The 23842-nt window shown below is 36.3% G+C and overlaps 3 protein-coding genes across 8 annotated transcripts in view; 1 reads left to right on the top strand and 2 right to left on the bottom strand.

The window, feature by feature from the left end:
* Positions 1 to 4153: 4153 nt before the first annotated feature.
* LOC111496198 (probable inactive poly [ADP-ribose] polymerase SRO3) lies at positions 4154 to 8533 on the bottom strand. 4 transcript variants are annotated; one of them, XR_002720429.1, is made up of 6 exons: positions 7474 to 8533; positions 7141 to 7382; positions 6944 to 7062; positions 6694 to 6796; positions 4949 to 5038; positions 4154 to 4221 (listed from the first exon to the last, which is right to left on the bottom strand). XR_002720429.1 is itself a non-coding variant. In XM_023146557.1 (5 exons), the coding sequence occupies exons 1-4, from the start codon at positions 8448 to 8450 to the stop codon at positions 6695 to 6697; spliced, it is 1440 nt and encodes a 479-aa protein (XP_023002325.1). In that variant the 5' UTR covers positions 8451 to 8533; the 3' UTR covers positions 4628 to 5038; position 6694. The 4 variants fall into 4 exon arrangements, 1 of the variants encoding a protein (XP_023002325.1); XR_002720430.1 differs by lacking the exon at positions 4154 to 4221 and adding an exon at positions 4531 to 4586 and having other exon boundaries at positions 4691 to 5038; XR_002720431.1 differs by lacking the exon at positions 4154 to 4221 and adding an exon at positions 4628 to 4795.
* A 4803-nt stretch (positions 8534 to 13336) lies between these two features.
* On the bottom strand, positions 13337 to 16571 carry LOC111496135 (receptor protein-tyrosine kinase CEPR1-like). 2 transcript variants are annotated; one of them, XM_023146441.1, is made up of 2 exons: positions 14017 to 16571; positions 13337 to 13942 (listed from the first exon to the last, which is right to left on the bottom strand). In XM_023146441.1, the coding sequence occupies exons 1-2, from the start codon at positions 16469 to 16471 to the stop codon at positions 13593 to 13595; spliced, it is 2805 nt and encodes a 934-aa protein (XP_023002209.1). In that variant the 5' UTR covers positions 16472 to 16571; the 3' UTR covers positions 13337 to 13592. The 2 variants fall into 2 exon arrangements, with proteins under 2 accessions (XP_023002209.1, XP_023002211.1); XM_023146443.1 differs by having other exon boundaries at positions 13337 to 13933.
* Positions 16572 to 19834: 3263 nt separating this feature from the next.
* Positions 19835 to 23842, top strand: part of LOC111496188 (sucrose transport protein SUC4) — a 5731-nt gene continuing 1723 nt past the window's right edge. The window contains exons 1-5 of one of the 2 annotated variants that reach the window (XM_023146545.1): positions 19835 to 20551; positions 20763 to 21508; positions 21753 to 21816; positions 21892 to 21935; positions 23736 to 23836. In XM_023146545.1, coding sequence (XP_023002313.1) covers positions 20041 to 20551; positions 20763 to 21508; positions 21753 to 21816; positions 21892 to 21935; positions 23736 to 23753 — 1383 coding nt within the window. In that variant the 5' untranslated portion in view covers positions 19835 to 20040 and the 3' untranslated portion in view covers positions 23754 to 23836. Of the gene's footprint in view, positions 20552 to 20762; positions 21509 to 21752; positions 21817 to 21891; positions 21936 to 23735; positions 23837 to 23842 lie in introns of those variants that run through there. The other variant, XM_023146544.1, reaches the window with a different exon arrangement.

Below are 23842 nucleotides of genomic sequence, written 5' to 3'. Positions count from 1 at the left end.
AATAATATTTTTTTTAAATAATTTTATACTCGAATATAATTTATATTAAAAATGTAAAAACAACTTAATAAATCCAATAATATTTCATATTATTAAAATGGAACGGGCGGACATGGTAGGGATTGATAGAGACAATCAATATAATTTCCATTTATGTCCTTGTTTCACTAACAGGGAGAAAATTCTTCTCGTTCTCGTTTAAATAAACATCTCTAGTTAAAAATTTGAATTTTCTCATCGATAAAAAAAAATTAAAAAATGTCGATGAATCTCGAAGTTTATTTTTAAAAAATGAAAAGTAGGAAGGAATATGTTAGGACTAAGTTGAGAATATTTCATAAAGCATAAGGAATGATTCCAATTTAGATGAGAATATTCCAACACTTCATTAAGAACAAATATTAATTTCATAACTTTCATCTCTCAAAATGTCAAAATTATTGACAAATTTATATTCTAAAGATCATCCAAATCTTCTCAAAATTAAATTCCCACCTCAATTCTTCAAACCCAACTTACGAAGAAAATTTGTCGTTTAATCTTTTCGAGATGCAATAAAAAATATATATATATATCTGAGTTCATGAATTTTAATATCATATCGAAGAAATACGAAGGTTCTTGTTAATTTAGGGAATTAAATGTTGAAAATTTAGGGAATTTTAAATTAAATGTTGAATGATGAAAGTCCCACATCTGTTAATTTAGGGAATGGTCATGGGTTCATAATCTAAGAATACACTCTTCATTGGTGTGAGGCCTTTTGGGGAACCCTAAAGCAAAGCCATGAGAGCTTATGCTCAAAGTGGACAATATCATACCATTGTAGAGAGTCGTGTTCGTCTAACATGGTATCAGAGCCCTAAACTTAGCCGTGCCAATAGATTGGCAAATCCTCGAATGTCGAACAAAGGACTCCAAAAAGGAGTCAAACCTCGATTAAGGGGAGGCGTGCTTTGTTCGAACCCTCGAACCGAACCGATTCAATTAAGGGGGCTTTTGAGGTTCATGGACCCTCAAACCGAACCGATGGAAGAATAACTATTAAACCATCGAACTAAATCGAATCAGGTCAAATTTTATTGCATGAATCTTATAGGAGGGCTCATGTTAGGCTAGATTTTAGGTCCAACGTGCACCAAGTTAACACACAATGGCTAAGGTGTTGCTTGAGGACTATAATTCACCGAATTGCAAATAAACTTGATTCTAGCTCGATCTATATTATATATAGAAATACGACTAAAACAAAATCTAATTAAATAAATTTAAATATTTCAGCTAAATAAAAATATCTATTTATTGTCACTATATAGAAATACGACTAAAACAAAATCTAATTAAATAAATTTAAATATTTCAGCTAAATAAAAATATCTATTTATTGTCACGTAATTAAAAAATACACATATTGAATATGATAGTGACGTTATAATCAATAATCACGAAAATTCGTTAGATTTTAATCCGACTAATACAAAATTAAAATATTTTTAATGGGTGTAAATATTAAATTAAAATTAATTTTTTAAGTGATTTTTTAAGTGTATAATAAATAATTACAACACAAGTGGATGAGCAAAGGAAGATATTTTTATTTCTTTATGTTTTTTTTTTTTAAACGCAATATAATACTAAAGTGATTAAAATTGACAGGTGCCACGTAAAAAGATGACATGGATGAGCTGGAAGGGGTGCGACCAATGGATTGCCACGGTGGTCAAGTCCAATAACAATTAATAAAATAATAACCCCACAAAAGGGGGTACCTCTTTAACGTACAACTGATTTTTCTTATTATTAAATTCATATTTATTTGAATATTTAAAGCTTATAGTTAATTTGATGGGTTTTTTTTACTTATTTTTTTTAATTTAATTTGATATTTGTAGTAGATGTGACATATATCTATATATATTAACCCAAGTGACATGGGTTAGGTTAAAAAAATAAATGCACAAAGGGATAAGATTGTAGGTCTATTTTCTTTAATTATTTTATGATAAATAACTTTTTTTTAAAGTCACTTCGAACGTTATAAGAATATCATCACTAATTCAATAGTGAATAAAACAAAGTGTAGAAGTATTTTACAGACTATTTTGTAATATCTTTTCGATTGGTATTAATAAAGAGTGCGAGTGTTTTATGTTCAACATTTACATTTTGAATATACGTTTGTATTATAAGATCGGTCGAGATTTGTCTTCATTAAGAATTTGAGCTACCAACCATGTGATTCTCTCCTTTCAAATAGCTATCTGTTTGTCGATTCATGGACCCTCGACAACTTGTTCTTATCCTTATCAACTCGAACATCTGTATTTTGATGGACTCTTTAACTTCAAAGATCATCGTACGGTGTGAAACTCTAATAAACAGGAAGAGATATTTAGAGAAGATTAAACCGTCCCAACGAGCGACCAAGGGGAGTGGTGGCCGGCCGACCAAGAGAGATGGAGTGCTAGAAAAAGAGGTACATTATTATTATAATGATGAAGAAAGGCAAATGATTTGGGAATATGGAATTAGAAGAAAAATGAAAGGGAGATAATGAAGTGATTGATCCCAAATGAGCTCTACTGTTACCATTACTGCTCCTCATTCCCCCCACTATCATCCCTTTTCTTTCCACTCATATAAAAGACTCCTATGCTTTTATAGTGTCTTATCTAAGTATAAGTAATCTGTATCTTTACAAACGTGTCTATTTTATCGAACCTTTCTTTGCAACAATGCTCAGATCGTTACGTTTTTCATGCTGGTCGAAACTTATTCAATAAGAAATTTCGCTACCTTAAGACTGTATTAGTTATGGTGGCTATTCACCAAAACTTCGATCACCTCACCAAAACCTTTTAGCACTGGGTAGGCAGCAATGACTTCACTCTGATTTCGACTCTAAACTATCATGTGCTTATTTAGAGCTTTTCATAGGTGATAGGACAACAATTGTCAATAGCAACATTGACATGCGTTGTATAAGACTTTAGTAACTATTAGCTAATGACGACATTGACACACGTTGTACAAGACTTTAGTAACTATTAGCTAATGACGACATTGACACACGTTGTACAAGACTTTAGTAACTCAGCTAATGGCGACATTCACATGCATTGTATAAGTCTTTAGCAACTATCAGCTTTACCGATCAATCCCTCCTTTCTTGCATAAAACTACCCTCCCTTGCCTCTTGGTTAGTTTTTGCATACTCCCCTTTCTCTTTTTAATACTAATCTTCCTCAAAAGATTACTGAGATCATTTATCTTAAAATAGTTCGATACCAATGGACGATATTTTTTGTGTAAACTATAGCCTTAATTATCTTGAACGTAATTCAAGTGATAAAGAGATTAGAAAATATTTTAGATATATAAAGTTTAGCTATGACTTATATGCTAGATCAGATCGCTCTACTAATCAAGACAAAAACCTTTGACCAATAAAACAAAGGTTTGAATCTCCCACACAATATGTATACATATTACGTGCTCGTGATCTTTGCAAACAAACCCGATTGTAACCCACCATTCAATAGTAAATGTAGAGGTAAATACTTCAAAATGTGACCGAGCACTAGAAACAAATCCTACTCTAAAGTATAGTCGTTATCAAGCCACTCTTCTTTCCAATAGGTTCATATTCTTGAATAATTTTGCGTAAGAATGTGGAAAGGAGAAAAGCGAGCGAGATTGGAAAACAAATATATCAAGAACATCTGGAATCTTGGAACACTTCTTAGGTCCTCTGTTAGAACCAAATGCTTCAATGGAGAGAATTCAAATCTCTGGCCCATTGAAATTCAGAAGAGCCAACTTTCGGGTCTCCTAAAAAATCGGTGAGGATGAGAATCGATACCCGAATTACATATAGGAAATATATAATAAGAACATCCTAAACTCTTCGACGTAACTTTTTTACGTCGAAGATTTGATTGTGATGTAAAAGAAAGAGGCTAAATTATAAATAATATCTTAGAATTTTATCGTTTGTTTTAAAAACGTGTAACACGAACAAGAATGTACCTTCGTCCTTCTTTTCAATTGGGCAGTTGACAGCATCTGACAACACGTTGAATATATATCCATGGTGTAAGGTAGTCTGCAAATTCTTTCTCCAATCCATGATGAACGCTTGTTGGGGAATCCACACATGTTTCGAGCCAGCACCAATGGCAACTCGGAGCCCCCCCACTCCCAGAGAGCATCAGCTTGAAACTGCATGAGTTGAAATGGGAGTCATTTTCATTGGCACATCAATAATGAAATACTGTATCAGAGTGAAGTTGGGGGAAGAGATCACGTCACATGAACATTTATCATCCAGAGAGATTAAAGATCTTTGACTTGATAAATAACAAACATCTTCAATATGTAATAAGAATATTCACTCTCTAAATTCTTCGGTCACTAGACTCGTGCTCAACTCTTGATCGATAAGATGTACAAGGTGCCAGGATTACAGATGTTTCTCAAAGAGTTGAAAATAAAATTTCTAATTTACTTACAGTACACCAAGGTAAGATAAGTAACACAAAACCTCCTTTGCAATGTGTTGCAGCATGAATTCTCTGTATCCAAAGCTAAAAGGCAAAGAAATACATACAAGTTTGAAGATACATCATCAGACAAGATCTTTATTTTTATTAGAACTCAGTTTGATGCATGGGGGATGGTTTTCACGCACATAAGATCAGATTCGCAAGAGATTTCACAACAAGATTCAGGAATCCAAGAGCTCTACCCTCACAAAGCAAGAATTTTTCTTCATCTTGCCCTTGACAAAAGGTTCCTTATACACAATCAACTTCATCAGCTACCTTACCAGGTAATAAAAACAAAGAAGTATCACAATAAAAAATACAAATCATACAGGGTCAGCACTAGCAAAGAGAGAGAAATCATTGATGGTGCCAAAATTATATAGAACTCAACATTAACCCACCTCTGAATGCAAATATTTTCTGCTAAAGATCTGTCATCCAGATAACTGGCCTGGACACCAGTCTCAACAATCTGTCGCCATCTTTCCAGCCTGCAAAAAACTGGTCGTTAATAACAATAATTATGAGCACCAACATTAAAAGTACTTTAATAGATTAAATAGCATGTGCTGATCAACTCGTTCTTGGTATCAGTTATTTCACTTGTCCAGCGCATAAACCAGTATCTATTGAAATCAACAAAAAAAAAAAGAAAAGGGGGTAAACAAATACCCATGGCCCTAAAGGACTCCAAGCAGAAACGAACCATCATTTCAGTCTCAATCCAAATCCTTTCACATCTTTCGTTAGCCTACATCTCGAGTTCAAACCATGATGGCCCGACAGTTGTCCCGATGTTAGTATTGTGTGTGCATGTGCAGATGTCTGTAATTATATAAAACGGGAGCTTTTATAAGGGGGGGAAAAAAAAAATCCTCCTTAGACCTGACAAAAACGTAGCCATGAAAATATCTAGGGAAGGAGCTTTATAAAGATTGAGTTCTTCTACTTAATAGTATTGGATGTAAAACTAATTGAAAACATGACATTATCATAAGAACAAACTTTTGTTAAGAGACTTACAGAACTTGGAAAAATTAGCTCTACAAAAACAAGGGAGGAACCTGGTATTAGAAAAAGGGAATTTCTAAGAATGAGAGAACAGCAATGCAATGATATAATAAATTCAACCTTTGGAGTCTTTCCTGATTGATTAACCGTGGGATTCAATATCAAAACATCTTTCATATCTCTTGAGGAAAAGCAATACTTACCAATAATTCCCGGCTGGAGAACCTCAGCATCAAATTCACAGAATTTTCAATAAGATGCTCACATAAATTTCCAAATACATTAGTTTTTTCTCCTGATATTAATATCTAAATTCAAGCTAGGAAACTAATATGAACATCAGTTTCATGCTTTTGTGTATTTCACCATTCGATAGATCAACAATGTGGTCTCCGCAATAATACTTCTCATACATTAACTCATAAAAACAAATTAATTGCAAATAACATGTTGGAATCTCATGCAACCTAAGAGGTGATTATTAAATAGAACAAGGAATTCTTCTAGGTAAAAGTGTAATATACAGACGAAAGAACAACTCATGGAAAAGGTTAATTGAACTGCTAGATAATTCAAAAGACGTGAAACATTACCAAAAATCATAAGGGGACTGGAGATCCCTTCTTATGGTGTTTATAAAATGGTATTCAATAAGCATAATAGAACTCTCTTCTAACTTCAAATACTTATAGTTCCTCCCGGAAAATATTCTAATTCTGCTCAGTGTGAAAAGAACATCAAAGAGCCTAAATATTTGTTGCATAGAAGTAGGAAATTTCAATCTAAATCATGTACTATGTTACTCGAGTTCAAACAAATTTCAGACGAGTGCAAACATGGGCGAGTTAGAGCATGGGCACAATCCTTATTTTTGCCTCGAATTTTTACGCTAAACTGTGGAATTTCCTCAAAAAAAATAGAAGATTGGCAATCAAGAGCTAAGATGAACTCTATGGAAATCTCTGCACATAAGATGTGTTTGAGGAAAAATTACAAATGTTTCTTATCTTTCTATTGTATATTGAGCTTTCTTTCCTAAAACTACTGGTATCATAACATCTGACAACTTGTTCAATCAAACGACAAAGCACAAGTATTGAAATTTGAAATGCTTCCAAATAAAACTTGGAAGAACCTCATTGACATTCTCGAATTTCACGAATCAAGGATAGAAGCATGTCATCTCCAGCAATTGATCGAAGCCTTTTAACAAGAACATCTTTTCCCAATTTTCCTGCCTGTAATGATCAAATTCATGTTGCTAAATTAGCATCATATTATCTTCAATTACGTAGTCCTATTTCACATTCTTCTCTTACCCTTTCATTTTTTTCTTTTAGTGAATAGGAGTGCATCTTTTTAAATGTTACGCAACAAAGACTCACCTTAAATGTCTGAAACAATGTCGCAACCTCTTGAACTTTAGAGGTAGGCAGGGAATTCTTCATCTTCGAAAGTAATTTCACGAGGGAATACTTCGTATCTGTCGATTCCCCCAACTTACCTGGAAAAAAGAATCATCAACGAAACTAAAAAAGCGAAGAGGATTAAGCAAATAAACTCAATCAATAAGAATATTTACCTGGCAAACGATAATTTGATCTGAAACTCACTATGTACTCTGGTAAAATGTGTCTGTTCATATTACTACACCATACAATATACCGTTTAGGACATGTTGGATCATCCACACCAGTGTCAAACTCTGTACTCGAAGGATGGGATTGCTGAGATCCTGCTTCAACCTTTTCAACATTACCCAATATTACTCGACATAAAACCATATGTTTTATACCATCCTCATCGGCCTCTGATAGCGTAGAACTGGGAATCACAGTTAATTGTGCATTTGAATATGGTGAGAACACATAATCATAAACTAGAAGTAGCTAGACGAAAACGAAAGCCAAATTACCATAAATGAGGCAAGCCCAATGGAGATAAATAAACTCCAATTCCATGAGTATCGGCGGCAGGCACCTGAAGAGGCTCCCCAAATCCATGAGCCAAAATTCCCGCCAAACTTGTTGCAGAAGCTCCATACCATGCATAAACCATATTGGACACACCACGGGCAGCCGTTGTAATCTCATTCTGCTTTTGAAACACATCGAGGCGAGCTTTTTCCAATGGCCCCGTGCGGGTGCACTGATGAATTGAGGTGATTGCAGAACTGGGATCAACCTTTTTAATCGAAGGGAGAAAGAAATTGCTTACCAACGTGTACGCACTATCTCCTTCACTCAGCGCCTTCGCCTTCGGCCAGACATGAGCTTCTGAATCATTCGCAACAACACGCGGCATTTTCAATGGCTTCACTTCCACATGTTCATTGCTGGAATTCACATAATTTTCTTCCTCCTCCATCTCCATCGCTTCCCTCTTTCGTTTCCCGGACTTCCCATCAAACTTAATCTCAATTTCAATTTTCGGATTCGACAAACTCCGAGTATTTCCTTCACTCTCATCGCCGATAAAGACTTTGGGGAAAAAACACTTCCCATTTTCATCGATCCAAGCAACCGATCTCTGTCTACCAGTTTCTAAATCAATCTGTAACATCCTATACATATCAAACAGATACGTCGATCCATCGATTTCCAGTTCAATCGCCGGATTCCGGTCGGAGAAACCCGCTCGCAATATTCCAATCACTTGAGTATCGAAATCAACCCACAACCTATCCTGATAGAACATGAAACGAGAAGGCAAACCACTGGCCTTGAAATTGGAGTAGTTTTGAATCAAAGACTGCGAAGAATCGGATAAGTGATTACAAGAGGAGGAATTGATAGGGTTTCTCGAACAAGGCCTCGGAGGAGCCGGAACCGCAACCGATTCCACCATCTTCTTCCTGAATTGCTTGTGCATCAGAAGCTTAGAGGAGGCCATGGATTCTACCAGTCTCTGTGATCGAAAGCCGGCACTGAAATTTCGCTTCGAAAGACCCAGTAGAATCAAGGCTATGAAACTTAGCGTGCTGCCATATGTATCCGTTTTCCAGTCACCAATCGAAATTAAAATTACACGTATAGCCTTACGAATTCCCAAAGTCAAAGTCGGTTATTATCTTTGAAACTTCAAAAAGAGAGAAGGGTATTTGAGTAATTTAACAAATCGGCGATTTCCAAGAGCCTTGTGAACGCGGAACGCCGATTCAACGAAGCTTCCCGCTGAATTCGAATTACTTGGAAATTAAGTTAGCGACTTTTAATATTATTATTTATTTCTTTTTCTCCGAAAATCCACGTCATTCTGAACTTTGCATGTCTTCATATTGGGCCCACATTATTATTACTCATTATTGTTTTTATAAATAATTTTTGAAGGTTAAAATAGTAACAAAAAATTATTATCATATTTTCCGTACCTTTTAATAAAATTATACGATTGACACCGTGGATGTCGCAAAATATATATATATATATATATATATATATATATATTTTACTTCAAATATGGAAGCCTTGCTGGCTTCTCTCGTCGCCGTGGCTTCCACATGGGCACCAAATGTATTTTAATTTATCCAATAGTGGATAACGACAAGAAGAGGAAGTGAGCTGGAATCTTTGTGTTGGTCAAATTTGGTCGGCAGTTGAGTTAATTTATAATTATTATTATTATTTATGGTAAGCCTTTTAAATCTAGCTCACGTTGTTCCATTGACTAACGTGAGCACGGTTGGATCACGTATTTAAAACTAAAAGATACTATCTTTATTAGACAAAGTCACGAAAGCGTATGTTCAAAATAGACAATATCACATCATTATGGAGCATCGTGATTCCTAACACGAGCACTTCGATATACAATTACACCTACATTGATTTTTACAAAATAAATAAATAAAAAGTCTAAAGTCCATAAAGGACAAAGGCCTAACTATGACTCTCACCTTGGGCTCACAACTATAGGCCCAATAAATTCATGCATAGGCCCAATTAAGAACATTTTCCAAGGTGAATTATTAAAATTAACAAAATTAAATTTAAAAAAAAAAAAATAGAAGCTCATTTAGTGGAAGTGTTTTCTCGGACATTTGTTTAAGAATGAAATATCGAACCATCAACTTATTAAATGGACGGATGAGCAGCGTACTAGAATTAATGGACGTTTCGTGGATATTTATATTAAATAAAGCTATATAAAAATATAATATAAAGTTTGAGGACAATAAATTTTTATAATAAAAAAAAATAAAAGTACATTTGAATGTCCCTTGAGAATATGGAAAAATATCCCCACAAACCATTTTGAAATTAAAAATATTTAAAATATGTTTAATTAATATTAATTAATATTTTTTTATTTGTAATGCATTCCAAGTATAATATCACCAAATACCATTATATGAATCTAGAAATTGACTCTCTTATTAGTTGCTTGATTTTCCTTAATGGAATACATAATTATTGTCCCTTCATATTTATATTTATATTTGCTTGTGTCACTACACACTTATTTATTTTTTTTATTTATTATTTTCAATTTTATTTTTTAAATTAAGTTAATGGGTTTTTTTGCTTTTTTTTTGAAAGAGATGTGGGGTGAAATTTGATATCCTTGAAGAATCTCGGATGGAGCTCTGAGATTTCATATCAGATAGCGAGGGGAATGAAACATTCTTTATAAAGGTGTGGAAACTTCTCATTGGAAAATGTGTTTTAAAACTGTGAGACTGATAACGATATGTAATGGGTCAAAACATATAATATTTGCTAGTTGTGGATTAGAGCTGTTATAAATAGTATTAGAGCTAAACACTGGCCTGTAAGATCCTGCATCGGTTGGAGAGGGAATGGAAACTTCTCCTTGTGAGATGTGTTTTAAAACCGTGAGACTGACGACGATACGTAATGGGTCAAAACATACAATATTTGTTAGTTGTGGGTTAATGCTGTTACAAATGATATCAAAACTAAACATCAGGCGGTGTGTCAATGAGAACAATGATCCCCAAGATGGTGGATTGTAAGATCCCACATCGGTTGGAGAGAAAAACGAAACATTCCTCATAAGGGTGTGGAAACTTCTTATTAGGAGACGAGTTTTAAAACCATGAGATTGACGACAATACATAAAGGGTAAAAAACATACAATATTTGCTAGTTGTGAGTTAGGGCTCTTACAAATGGTATCAGAACTACACACCAAGCGGTGTGCCAATGAGAACAATGACCCCCAAGGTGGTGGATTGTAAGATCCCACATCGGTTGGAGAGAAAAACGAAACATTCCTCATAAGGGTGTGGAAACTTCTATCCGGCAAATGCGTTGAAAAAAATGTGAAGCTGACGACGATACGTAATAGGCCAAATACGATTGTGACCTTTGGCTGTTGTAGGAACTTTCTTTTGAGGCTCAGGAACTGAAGTCAACCACTTTCACTGTAATCGTCAGCTCGTTCTTGACAAACCTGATTGAGTGTTCATAACATGGAGTAAAAGGATTCGAAGCTTTACACGTCGGTATAAAAAATAGATGCCTTACGATTTAGGTATATGAGGAATAAAGTTTAGTTAGGTCAAAATTATTCTTATGAAAAGTTAGTATTCAACTCGGTAAGATCGACCGATGTAAAATACAATATTTTTAATATTTTTTTATTAAGATAATGCTTTTAAAATTGAAATAATTAAAGATTTGGAACCTTGGAGATTTTTTTTTTTCCACTTTAAAATTATTTAAATAAATAAATAAATAAATAAATAAACTATTCCTTTTGGTCAAAGTTTTAATGGATTCTCCACATTGGCAATTGCAACAGATGCCTCCATGAATCTCATTCTTCCAACAAACCCATAAAGGCATCATCTTTATTATTATTTATTATTTATTATTTATTATTTATTTTTAAAAAAAATATTTATTTTAAAAAATGTTGAAAATATGATAACGGCTGTCTTTTAAATTTTGTTTCTTTCTTATTTTTAAAGCGACTTGCTTTTTTGTTATTCCATTTACACGTTGGGATAGATTTAGTAAATAATTTGTCATTAAAATAATTTTATTTGGAGAAACAAAATTAGTCACGAGCATCATTCGTCTTTGGATTCTCGTTAAATCGAATGTTTAATTTTTGTCTTTTGAAATCTGAAATAATCTTGAAAACCCTCTCTAATAGACGCGTTGTAAAATCAAGAGGTTAACGATAATACGTAACGGACTAAAACATACAATATCAGCTAAGGATAGGCTTGACTTGTTACAAATAGTATCAAAGCCAGTCAGCAGCGAGGACGTGTTGACCCTCAAGGGGAGTAGATTATGAGATCCCACATCAATTGGAGAGAGAAACGAATCATTTCTTATATGAATGTGAAAATCTCTTTCTAATAGACACATTTTAAAACTATGAGGCTCATGACAATACATAACATAGTGAGCTTGAGTTGTTACAAATGGTATTAAAGTCAATCACCGAATGGTATGCTTGCAAGGAAGTTGGTCATAAGGGGGGTGGATTGTGAGATCTCACATTGATTAGAGACGGAAACGAACTATTTCTTATAAGGGTGTGGAAACCTCTTCTTAGTAGACGCATTTTAAAACCATAATACTAACGATGATACGTAATAGACTGAACGGATAACCTTTGTTTTTGTCAATAATAATGGAAGCAATTTGAGGCCTTATGTTTGCACTTATAAATGATTAAATAAAAGTATTTTATAATGATTATGCTTCCAATTTTTAAGCTTTAGTGATGTAATTTTGTCATAATAATAATAATTTATATGGTTAAATATTATGGTAATTTTTGGGCACAATAATGGGTCAATTATTTGAATATTTTTTGAATTAGATTGAGGGGTCCCACTTTGAAAAAATATAAAGCAAAAAGGGTCGTGTTGGCCAATCACCATCTTCCACTAAAGACCCTCAAGATCTTATCTTTCAATTCTAGGACCCCTTTATGGAAGGGAATTTTTTTTGACAATTTTGACAAAAGGGGTATTGAATAATTGTTTATTATGGGTCCAATTGGATGACTTTGTGGTTCGGTTCGTGTTAAATCATTCAATTTCGTGTCGGGTTATCGAGAAAGTCTAAGTTGTTTTAACTTTTGCAATTTTAAATGACCCATTGATTGATTGATGTATTTTTTTTTAAATTAACTTTTGTTCCTAATGGTCTCCTAGTTTGTTACTATAACAACAGAGTCCACTACTAGTAGATGTTGTTTGTTTTAGCTCCTTACGTATTGACTTTAGCCTCACGATTTTAAAACTTGTGTACTAAAGAGAGGTTTTCACACCCTTATAAAAATGGTTCGTTCCCATCTCTAATGGATTTGAGATCTCATAATCTACCCTCTTTTGAGGCCCACTGCTAATAGATATTGTCTACTTTAGCTTATGATTTTCAAACGTTTCTATTAGGGAGAGGTTTCTACACCCTTATAAGAAATGTTTCGTTTCCCTCTCTAACCAAAGTGAGATCTCACATTCCATCTCCCCTATACGGGCCTGAAGTCCTCGTTGGCACACCGCTCTCTGCCTGACTCTAATATCAACTGTAATAGCTCGATCCCACCATTAGCAAATATTGTCTGCTTTAACCCATTACATATAACCGTCAACCTCATAGTTTTAAAACATATCTATTAAAGAGAAGTTTCTATGTTCTTATAAGAAAGTAAGAAAAAGACTCAATTTTTTTCGTATTTTTATCACCATATTAACAAAAATTCAGTCTTTTTCATTATAATTTGAGAAAAAGTTTCCAACTTTAACTCGTCTTCACTGTCAAAGAGAAAAAAACGAACAAAGATCGAGATAAAAACAAAATCATAGCTTATGTTTTTCATCTGTTAGGCATTACAAACCAAAACAAGTAGAGGGCAACAACTTAGTCATCTTTGACTCTCCCTTCCTACCCATAGTGTTGGAGAAAGCACTTAATCTTTATCATATAATATAATTCATTCATACATATAATATCAATTCACGAAGAAAAGAAAAAAAAAAGTCACCCCTTGGACTTTGGACTCAAAAGGGGCACTTTATTTTAGTGACATCGTACGTATAATCTCTTACTTTTTTGACATCTTCGAAGCTTGATCATATTTGCAAGGATCCACCTCTTGCAGAAGCTCAACCACCTCTCCCATGGCGGGTCGAAGCTCTGGATTGTTCTTAGTACAGCGAATTGCGATACCCAATGCTTTAATTATCTCATTTATGAACAACCCTTTTAATCTTTTGTCGAGAATCTCAAGAATTTGTTCGTTTGTGTCGATTTTGTTCGAAATCCAGTGTGCAATGTTCTTGTTATCTCCATATTCGGCTTCAATCGGGTTCTTCCCTGTAATCAGCTCCATTAAAACCACCCCAAAACTGTACACATCGCATTTGGTTGTCGCCGTCGATGAATCTGTATAATCTGTAATTTATAACGTTCAATGGAAATTGATAATGGGGTTTGAAATTTGTAATGGAATTGATGAAGAAACTTACCGGGAGCTAAATAGCCGGAGGTTTTTCCGGCGATTACAGAGCCGGTTGAGTCTTTTCCTCCTTGTAGGATTTTGGCTATGCCGAAATCTGCAATTCTGGGTTGGTAATTTGCGTCTAGCAGAATGTTTGTGGTTTTGATGTCTCTGTGGATTACCGGCGGCGAGAAGTTGTGGTGGAGATAAGCGAGGCCTTGGGCGATTCCCACCGCGATGCGGTGGCGCGTGGGCCAATCGAGATGAATCCACCCTTTATGAAGCGCGTCCCAGAGGTTTCCGTTTGGTATATATTCGTAAACCAGAAGGCTGCAATTTAGAGCCGCAAAGTAGTTGTAGAGTTTGGCGATGTTCTTGTGCCGTACGGTTTTTAGGGTTTCGACTTCTGTTTTCAATTCCTTGTCGACGAGATGTTTCGCTCTCCGATTCCATAGCCTCTTCACGGCGACGATTTCTCCTTTTCCGATCTCGATTTTGTAGACGGTTCCGGATCCACCGTGACCGACGATGTTCTTTTCCGCCATGGCTTCTAGAATCGAGTTTTGGTCGAAGAATCGCGAAGTTAGGGTTTCTTTGTTCTCGATGTCTGAGGTCTTTCTGGTTGTGATTCGGCGTTTTATGAACAGGACGGCGGCGGTGATGAAGATGAGCAATGGAATTCCGATTGTCCAGATGAAATTCAGACGTTTTGCGAAGGGAAAACGCGAGCAAATCGGGAATTTCTGATCCGTTGAAATGAAATACGCCGGTGGAATGCATAGATTCGGATTGCCGGAAAATCTATCCGCCAATCCTTGTTTGATGAAAGGCAGAGGAATTTGACCGGAAAGTTGATTGTTCGAAAGATTCAAAGAATTTGGGAACAATTTACTCAAACTTTCTGGGATTTCCCCCGATAAACGATTGTTTGAGAGATCAAGAACACTGAGGGATTTCAACGAAGTGAGTGAACTAGGGATCGTTGAATCCAGCTGATTTCCTTGTAACATCACCAGATTGAGCTTCTTCAGATTGCCGATCTCGAACGGCACCGGACCGGAGAGAAGATTGTTGCTGAGATCAAGCTTCACCAGATTGGTTGCTCCTGAAATCTCCGGCGGGATAACTCCAGAAATCCTGTTTCTTTGCAAGAACAACTCTGATAAGTTTCTTGCCTGTGAGATAGAACTTGAAATGGAACCAGTGAGATGATTATGAGCAACATCAATGATTGAAACATGGGGGAGAGCCAAAAGTTCTTGAGGAATTTTTCCTACCAACTGATTGAAACTAACCCGAAACCTCAAAATTGACTCGCATTCGGCGAAACTTGCTGGTATTTCTCCAGAAAGGCTGTTCTGCAGGACAAGAAAGTATAGCAATTCCCCTCCTCTGCATATATCCAATGGCAATGGCCCCGACAGGCGATTTTCCGACAAGTCGACGACGACCATTGGAGAGTACTTCCCCAACTTTTGTGGAATCTGTCCTGTAAGAAAGTTGTCATAAAGTGATAGCATAGTTAGTGTTGTTGAGTTAGCTAGTACACTTGGGATCTCTCCTGTTAGACTATTGTTGTAAATCTGTAGAACTTTAAGCTTTGGGAGTTTGCAAATGGATTCTGGTAGCTCTCCTGTTAAAAGGTTCACCGACATGTCGACGTCGACGAGCTCTGTTAGATTTCCGAACTCCTCTGGTATGTTTCCTGCGAGTTCATTGTAATAGAGTTCAAGCTGTTGCAAGTTCTTCAGTAAGGAGATTTCTTTTGGGATCTCTCCCTTGAGAAAGTTCCCACTGAGTTCGAGATCGATAAGAGACGTCATGTTCCCAATCGATCTCGGGATTTCCCCGTCTAACATACAGGTTGTCAACACCATGGATTTCAGCTTCGTCAGTCTGGAGATCTTCTCAGGCAACTTCCATAAGTTGAGATTGTAATTCTCATTGAAGTTCAGCACCTCGAGATTCACAAGGTCGAAAACCGACATGGGAAAGTCGCCAGTGAAGGAATTGTACGATAAGTCGAGCAGACGTAGTTGTTTCATTTGCGACAAATCCGGGATTGTTCCATTGAGATACATGGAGCTCATGTCAAGCTCTTCAAGGAGAGAACAATTAGTGATTCCTGGAGGAAAGCGTCCCTGGAAACCAGTACGTGCCAGACGAAGAACTCGTAGCTCTGGGAGGTAAGAGCATAGATCTTCGGGGAAGGTACCTGAGAGAGGCTGGCCAGAGATATCCATCCGAACGACGCTACCTCGGTCATTGCAGTCGATTCCGGTGAAGTTGCAGAAGGATTTACCTCTTGAAAGATCCCAATGAGTGAGGAGCTTTCCTGAGGCAGTGTTTTGCATGAGAAGGAAGAACTGGGACTGGTTGGGAGAAGTAGAAGCAGCAGTAGAAGTAGCAGTAGAAGCTTGAGAAGAAGCAGAGATGGAGGAAGTGAGGAACAAAAGCAGGAAGAAAGCTGAGTGAAAAGCCATAACTGTGACAGAAGGTGGAGCTCCAGCTGAGAAATGAGAGGTGAAGGAAGCAAGAACAAAATGGGAGGAATATAAATGGGGATCAAAACAGTGCAGCAGCATATCAGTACAGTAACAAAGCCAGCCTTGAAGAAGGTGACAAGAAAAGGTTCTTGCAGCAAGTGTGAGGTAGGGAAAAAAGAAACTTTATGTTCCGGCTCCACTACCGGCTAGAAACTGTCGTCGGCTTTACGATTTTAAATCTGTTTTCTAAGGAGAGGTTTTTACACTTTTATAAGGAATGTTTTGTGAGATCTTACAATCCATCTCTCTTGGGGGCCCAACGTCTTTGCTGGCACATTGCCCAGTGTCTGGCTCTGATGATACTATTGGTAACCGCCTAAGCCATCTCTAGTAGATATTGTCTGCTTTGGCCTGTTTTAGAATGCATCTACTAGGAAGAGGTTTTCACACCCTTATAAAGAATGTTTCGTTCTATTCTCCAATCAATATAGGATCTCACAATCCACCCATTGGGGTTCAGTGTCCTCACTGGTATATCGCCTGGTGTCTACCTCTAATACCATTTGTAACAATCGAAGTCTACTACTAGCAATTATTGTCCGTTTTAGTCCCTTACGTATCACCGTTAGCCTCGAACGCATCTACTAAGAAATTTCTATACTCTGATAAGGAACCTCTAGAAATCATCAAGGTTTTCACTGGTTTTTACTTCAGAGAACGTTGACTGAAAACAGAAGCTGAAGAAATAGAAAGACAGGTATGTTGTCTGAATTCTTACTTTGTTTTGTTCTTTCATTTTTTTACCACAAAATCCATTCTTAACCGAAGTGTCATTAATGGCCTAATTAATCACTTTGATTAAGATTAAGGTCATCCTTTGTCCTCTCCACTACCCTCTATTGGACCTTCAACTCACCACTCAAAATCATGGCTTCCATTTACATTTTCACTCCAAATCTATTCCTATCTTTTATATCAATTTGGTCTTAAATATGTTCTAACATATTCAACCTTTTGTCTATTTGTAAGAGTCTAAGCTCACTGCTAGTAGATATTGTTCTTTTTGAACTTTCCTTCAAGGTTTTAAAACGTGTCTTATAGGGAGAGGTTTCTATATCCTTATAAAGAATGCTTCGTTCTCCTCCCAAATTAACGTGGGATCTCACAATCCACCTCCCTTCAGGGCCTAGTGTACTCGCCGGCACTCGTTCCCTTCTTCGATCGATGTGGGATCTCACACTATTAGTGATATGAACCAAAGGACATCAATCATACAATATGAGCATATGAAAATGTGAAGAAAATATTGTTAAAATTATCAAAAAGATATTTCAATTCATGCCACATTGAAGAAGAATGAAGTTTCATGTGATAAATTTTGGGTGGATTACAATTTAGAGTTATTGTATTTCATTAATGTATTTTAGAGTTAAGTAGTTTCATTTTGAAGCTATATAAAGCCTATGTATTTTAGAGTTGCTATGGCTAAGTTGTCATGGCTAAGTTGCTATGGCTAAGTCGATGTAGTTTAGGTTGCATGTAGAATCATTCAAGCTTGACATGATCAATCTTGCTTGTGGAGTGATTCGAATCTCAAGCAAGTGTTCTTGCCTTGAGATATTTGATCAACAAGAATCATTCAAGCTAGACATGATCGATCTTGCTTGTGGAGTGATTCGAATCTCAAACAATGTTCTTGCCTTGAGATATTCGATCTCAAACAATGTTCTTGCCTTGAGATATTCGATCAACAAGGTAATCCGAATCTTAAGTTTAAAGACTTACTACAATGTTTAAACATTCAGATACATATCTAAACAAACACCGGTTTCTTGAGTAATGTTGCAAAGCACACAATTGGTGTAAGGTTTAAGTGCATACGACAATACAAGAAAGACCCATGTGCTCCGCCGTACGAACTTGAAGTCCTTATAGTTAAACGTAAGATAACATCGTGATCTTTTCTCAGTTCGAGTTGTAATTAATAATAAATTAGGTATATGGTTCATGTTAAGCAGTTGCATATGGACAAATATTTTGTTTCAACCATTGGAAAAATGTTCAAAAGTTCTCTAAAGTGCCTTTGGATTAAATATAGAGATGTTGATAGAGCAAGTGTTTGATCTTATTTTAAGTTTCCTTTTATTCTCTACCAAACTTTTGACAAGAAATCTTATACCAATCACTCACAAATCATTGGTTCTTTATATTTAAATTGCAATTTGAGCTAATTTAATAGGTCGGTGGAGTGTTTTTTTTAAAAAAAGAGATCCATATATCGGTCACGAGCAATATCAAGCTTAAGGCAAGTTGATTCATTGGGTCGGGCTAAACCTTCTACAACAATACTGGGTTCATAGAGAAGGCTTGCAAGGATCTTTGAGAAGATCATAAGGTGTTGATAGGAGGGGGTCTCGAGAGCTTACGGGTATGTGGACATAGTTGAACAAAGCTAGTATTTAGATACAGTTGGAGTATCAAAGGTTGAAAAATGTTAAGACCATAAATAAAAAATGTACGAAAGAAGAACCAAAAGAATCCTACCAGAGTTCTCAAAGGAACCATACGTAAAAAATGGTTTACTAATTGGTGTACTTGAGATGCTACCACCGGCCGTCTATTAGGAAAATATGGTCCAACCTCCTCTCGAGAAATGTGAGTAGGAACAACTGCAAGAGCTTTCAGTAGCGATAATTGCCCCGATCATAAGGGTCACCACACACCTAGAGCTAACATTTGAATGTGACTTTTTTTTTTTTTTTTTTTTAGAGATTGGGCTTGAGAATCAAAAGAGATGCTCATAACCCAAATGGTTGAAAACCCAAATGGAAACCCTTATTTGAACCGTCTTCCTTACACAAAAAGGAATAAAAAACAGAGAGACAAGGTTGTATGAATGAAGAGCTTAAGAGCTAGAAACTGAGTGGCTGTGTTGGCTGCCTGTAACAGACTAAGCCCACCGCTAGTAGATACTGTATGTTTTGACCTATTACATATTGCTTTCAGCCTCACTATTTTAAAATGCGACTACCATGGAGAGCGTGTAGCCCTACTAAAACGAGCCTACTATTCGAGAGGGATTATTTAAAAATAAGAATCGTTATGATACTCGAGTAAATTAAAGAGTACATAAATGAACCAGAATCATAACGATCATGAAGATAGGAAGACTAAGAAAGACTTAAAAAAATTAAAAGTCACTACAATATGTCAACAAGATGCACGTTACTTTTCAATGACTCGGGAGTAGGTAGTTAAAGTTGCAAGAAACTTGATGGTAAGTTGCTTGTATTTGAAGCAACTTAAAACTCAAGTTTGCTTGCAAATAACATATATATATATATTTTTGTTAATATTGGCAATGGATGTAATTTATTGGAAAACTGTAGGGGCAGTTTCGGTTGATGATGAAGCTTGCGGAAGCTAACGGGAACCGCCACCTTTCCTACTGCTGGCTGCTGCGTCGTTCGAGGATTCGCAGCGTCAGTTACGCGCACACACAGAGATTCCAAGAGAGTGGCGGCGAGAGTATCAGAGAGGCCACGCATGCTAGGTAGAGCGCGGAAATGGTGATGCCCGAGTCGTCTGAACGCCACCGGACCGCGTCTCGTCGAGCGAATCAACCGCCGACTCGACCGCAACTTGGAGCTAGGGTTCCGCTCAAGCGGTTACTTCGCGTGGCATCTGTCGCATGTGGAATTCAATTCGGTTGGGCTTTGCAGCTCTCTCTTCTTACTCCTTATATTCAAGAGCTTGGTATTCCTCATGCTTGGTCAAGTCTCATATGGCTATGCGGACCGCTTTCTGGCCTCTTTGTCCAGCCGCTCGTTGGCCACATGAGCGATCGCTGCACCAGCCGATACGGCCGCCGGAGGCCGTTCATTGTAGCTGGAGCGCTTTCCATCGTACTCGCCGTCCTTATTATCGGTCACTCAGCGGACCTCGGTTGGTTGCTTGGTGACAGAGGTGATGTTAGGCCTCGTGCGATTGGATTCTTTGTGTTTGGATTTTGGATTCTCGATGTCGCTAACAACTTAACGCAGGGTCCTTGTAGAGCTTTGCTTGCTGATCTTACCGGTAAGTTGTTTGGTATACCGTCTGAATTTGATGTCTCTGTTATTATACAATTTCGTTTACATGTGTAGAAGATTTTTCTGTAATAGTAAATTAATAATTGACATGTAGTTACAATATGTGGATATGGCACGTTCAATTGAATCTATGAAAGTTCTTATGTTGTGTGGTGGATCTCAAGATACTTGCATCTTTCAAAAATAATATTGTCTAGGTAAGGATCATCGAAGGAATCGAGTGGCAAATGCTTATTTTTCACTATTTATGGCGATTGGTAATGTTTTTGGGTATGCCACTGGATCTTTTAGTGGCTGGTGCAAGATCTTGCCGTTTACTCTTACCTCTGCATGCTCGGTTAATTGTGCAAATCTCAAGTCAGCTTTCTTGATTGATGTCGTGTTCATTGCAATTACAACATATTTGAGTGTTTCAGCAGCTCAAGAGATTTCTCTAGATTCAAGCGGCAGGTCGTCCCTGGTAGTGGAAGACGGTATGGGGCAATCAAGTCATGCTTCAGAAGCATTTCTCTGGGAGTTGTTTCATACTTTTAGACACTTCTCTGGGTATATATGGGTAATTTTGCTTGTCACTTCCCTGACATGGGTAGCATGGTTTCCATTTATTCTATTTGATACTGATTGGATGGGTAGAGAGATTTATGGTGGCAAGCCAAATGAAGGACAGAATTATAGTTCTGGAGTCCGAATGGGAGCATTTGGCCTGATGTTTAACTCTGTTGTCCTTGGAATAACTTCATTACTTATGGAGAAGCTGTGCAGAAAATGGGGTGCTGGTTTTGTATGGGGAATCTCTAATATTTTTATGGCTCTATGTTTCCTTTCTATCCTGGTTGTTACTTATGTGGCCAACAATATGGGCTATATAGGCCATGAGCTTCCACCAAATAGTATCGTATCAGCTGCATTGATTATCTTTGCTCTTCTTGGCGTCCCTTTGGCAGTAAGCAGTTCCTTCCTTGTCTAAAATGTGGTTGCACATGTTGTATCTTCTTTCCATCCCATCCTTTCTTGCCTTAGCACAAATAATACTACCATTTGATGAATATGCAGAGTTCAAGAAATCACGTATATATCATATTGTATTTGGAATATTTAGTTAACATAATTTTCTTTCAGTTTGTGATAATGCACGAAGGTCCATTTATGCATTACTTTTATTCATCTATTGGAATAATTCATTGCAGATTACTTACAGCATTCCATATGCCATGATCTCCTCACGTGTTGAATCTTTGCAACTTGGTCAAGGTGGGGATTGGGGTGATGTTGCTTTGTTTGAATGAAGGACTAGAGAGTTTCTTATTGTGTTGTTGCATCTTGCAGGTTTGTCTGCCGGTGTCTTGAACTTGGCAATAGTAATTCCTCAGGTGACACTCATCCTACATATCTTTTTCTTAATTTTCTTTTGCTTTGCGAGAGTAAAATGATATTACCTTTGTTATTTGATGGACTTTTCTCTCAACCTATTAAACGCCAGTAGAAAATATATAACATGAATGCCTAGGGCAGAGCACTGATTTGGATTCTTCTTTTTAAAAACAAAACAAAATTTGAAATTGATTTTTTATAACAATTCAGATGAGTTATTTGCTGATAGTTGACAAAACTTAACTATGGTTTCCGAAACTTTGAGGGTGGAGTTTCAATCCGAAAACAGGATTTTAGCTGAATAAAAGTCTTAAATCTTTTACTATTGAGCTTGAGGTGAAACATCTTTTCATCCCATAGGCATTGTCACAGTATACAGGTCTATAAACAAAATGTTTCATTTTTAATATAGTTAATTGACCTCTTTTGTTCACAACCTTTTTCTATTATTATTATTATTATCTTGTATACATTTGGGAGTTGTCTAATTGCAACTATTGGTGGGAGATGTTCCCTATCGAATTTTCCCTATTATTTGATGACAATATTTTGTTTTTTGTTTGTCACTATTTGAGTGGAATGCTTGTCTAAGTTGTCCCATGGTTTATAGTGAGGTAATCTCTGAAGTACGATGAAAATTTGGCTTTAAATGAATTCTTAATAATTGGGATTGGGTTTGCACTGCATTTGAATCCACAAATTTGTACCATCCATTATTCGATGGTGAATTTAGTGTGCTTTGAACTCTGTTTTTTTTATTTTTGTTGATTGTCATATATTGTAAGAACTGTGGAAAAACTTCTTTTATAATCTTTATTTGGACATGATAGTTTACTGGGTTACTTTTATTTTATATTTTTGTAATAGATCTCTTTTGGACAAGGAACTTGATGCTGTAGGTTCTGCACTTTCTGATAACAGACTTTCGAAGTGTGTTGGTTCATATTATTTTTGAGTTATGCACAAGCTCAACCTACATTAAAGGGACTACTTAGTCTATATACCCACTGTATCATAATCTTGGTCGAAGTACATGAAAACCTCTAGTGTTGGAAGGGGTAAGATTGTAGTTAACTTGGGAGAAAGAGAGTCCGCTCAACTTGTATATGCAAGAAGGAAATACTAGAGGTCTTATTCTGAACAAATGGAGGAACAATACAGTTAGTGTGCTCCGTCTTTAATCATTTGACTTAGTTAAATGAGAGATTGTCAAATTTGGGCTGACCTTTTCTGGGACATACCAAGACAAAACTTCTCTTGAAAATCCAGTTGTGGATATCCCTGTTAGACAGTTTACTTTTGTCTTGGGAAAGGATTTCAGGGAATCCAGATGAATTAAATTTCCATGTGGAAGATCACAAGGAAAGGATTTGAGTTTGTCCATATCTATAGTCCTGATGTCACTTTCCAATATGTAATGGATGATAATAGAAATGAAATAATTTGACATAATGTTTTGTTTCTTCAAAACTTTTTGATCTCTAGTGGACCTCTCTCTAGGATTCAATCCAGCTGAAAGATTTGGCTCTTGCCTTAGGTGATATTGTCAGGAACATATTTTGATCTGTAAGATATGATAGACTTGAGGGGGCCATAGTAGTAACATTTTAATCCTAAACAGTGAAGCATAAGCTGAAAGATCTGGCTGGTTTTTTTTACCTTTTAAGAATCTGTTTCTTGACATTACTATTATTTGTACTTCAATTTCAGTTATATTCTTGTTTTACAGACACAAACTATATTTCCAGAAGCCATGTATTCTTTCCACATACGTCATTTAACTTTGCTTTTTACGTAAGGGGGTTCTTCTCTATTAGGGCTGAAGCTCATGTGTGATGGCAAAATTGAACTCACTTGCCAGCTTTTCCGTATTTTGTTGAGTATCTCTTTTTTTTTTTTTTTTTTT

The sequence above is a fragment of the Cucurbita maxima genome, unplaced genomic scaffold, assembly GCF_002738345.1.
Source record: "Cucurbita maxima cultivar Rimu unplaced genomic scaffold, Cmax_1.0 Cma_Scf00022, whole genome shotgun sequence".
In the NCBI taxonomy this organism is placed as follows: Eukaryota; Viridiplantae; Streptophyta; class Magnoliopsida; order Cucurbitales; family Cucurbitaceae; genus Cucurbita; species Cucurbita maxima.
The sequence above is the reverse complement of the archived record's forward strand: the minus strand, read 5'-3'. Positions and strand labels throughout refer to the sequence as shown.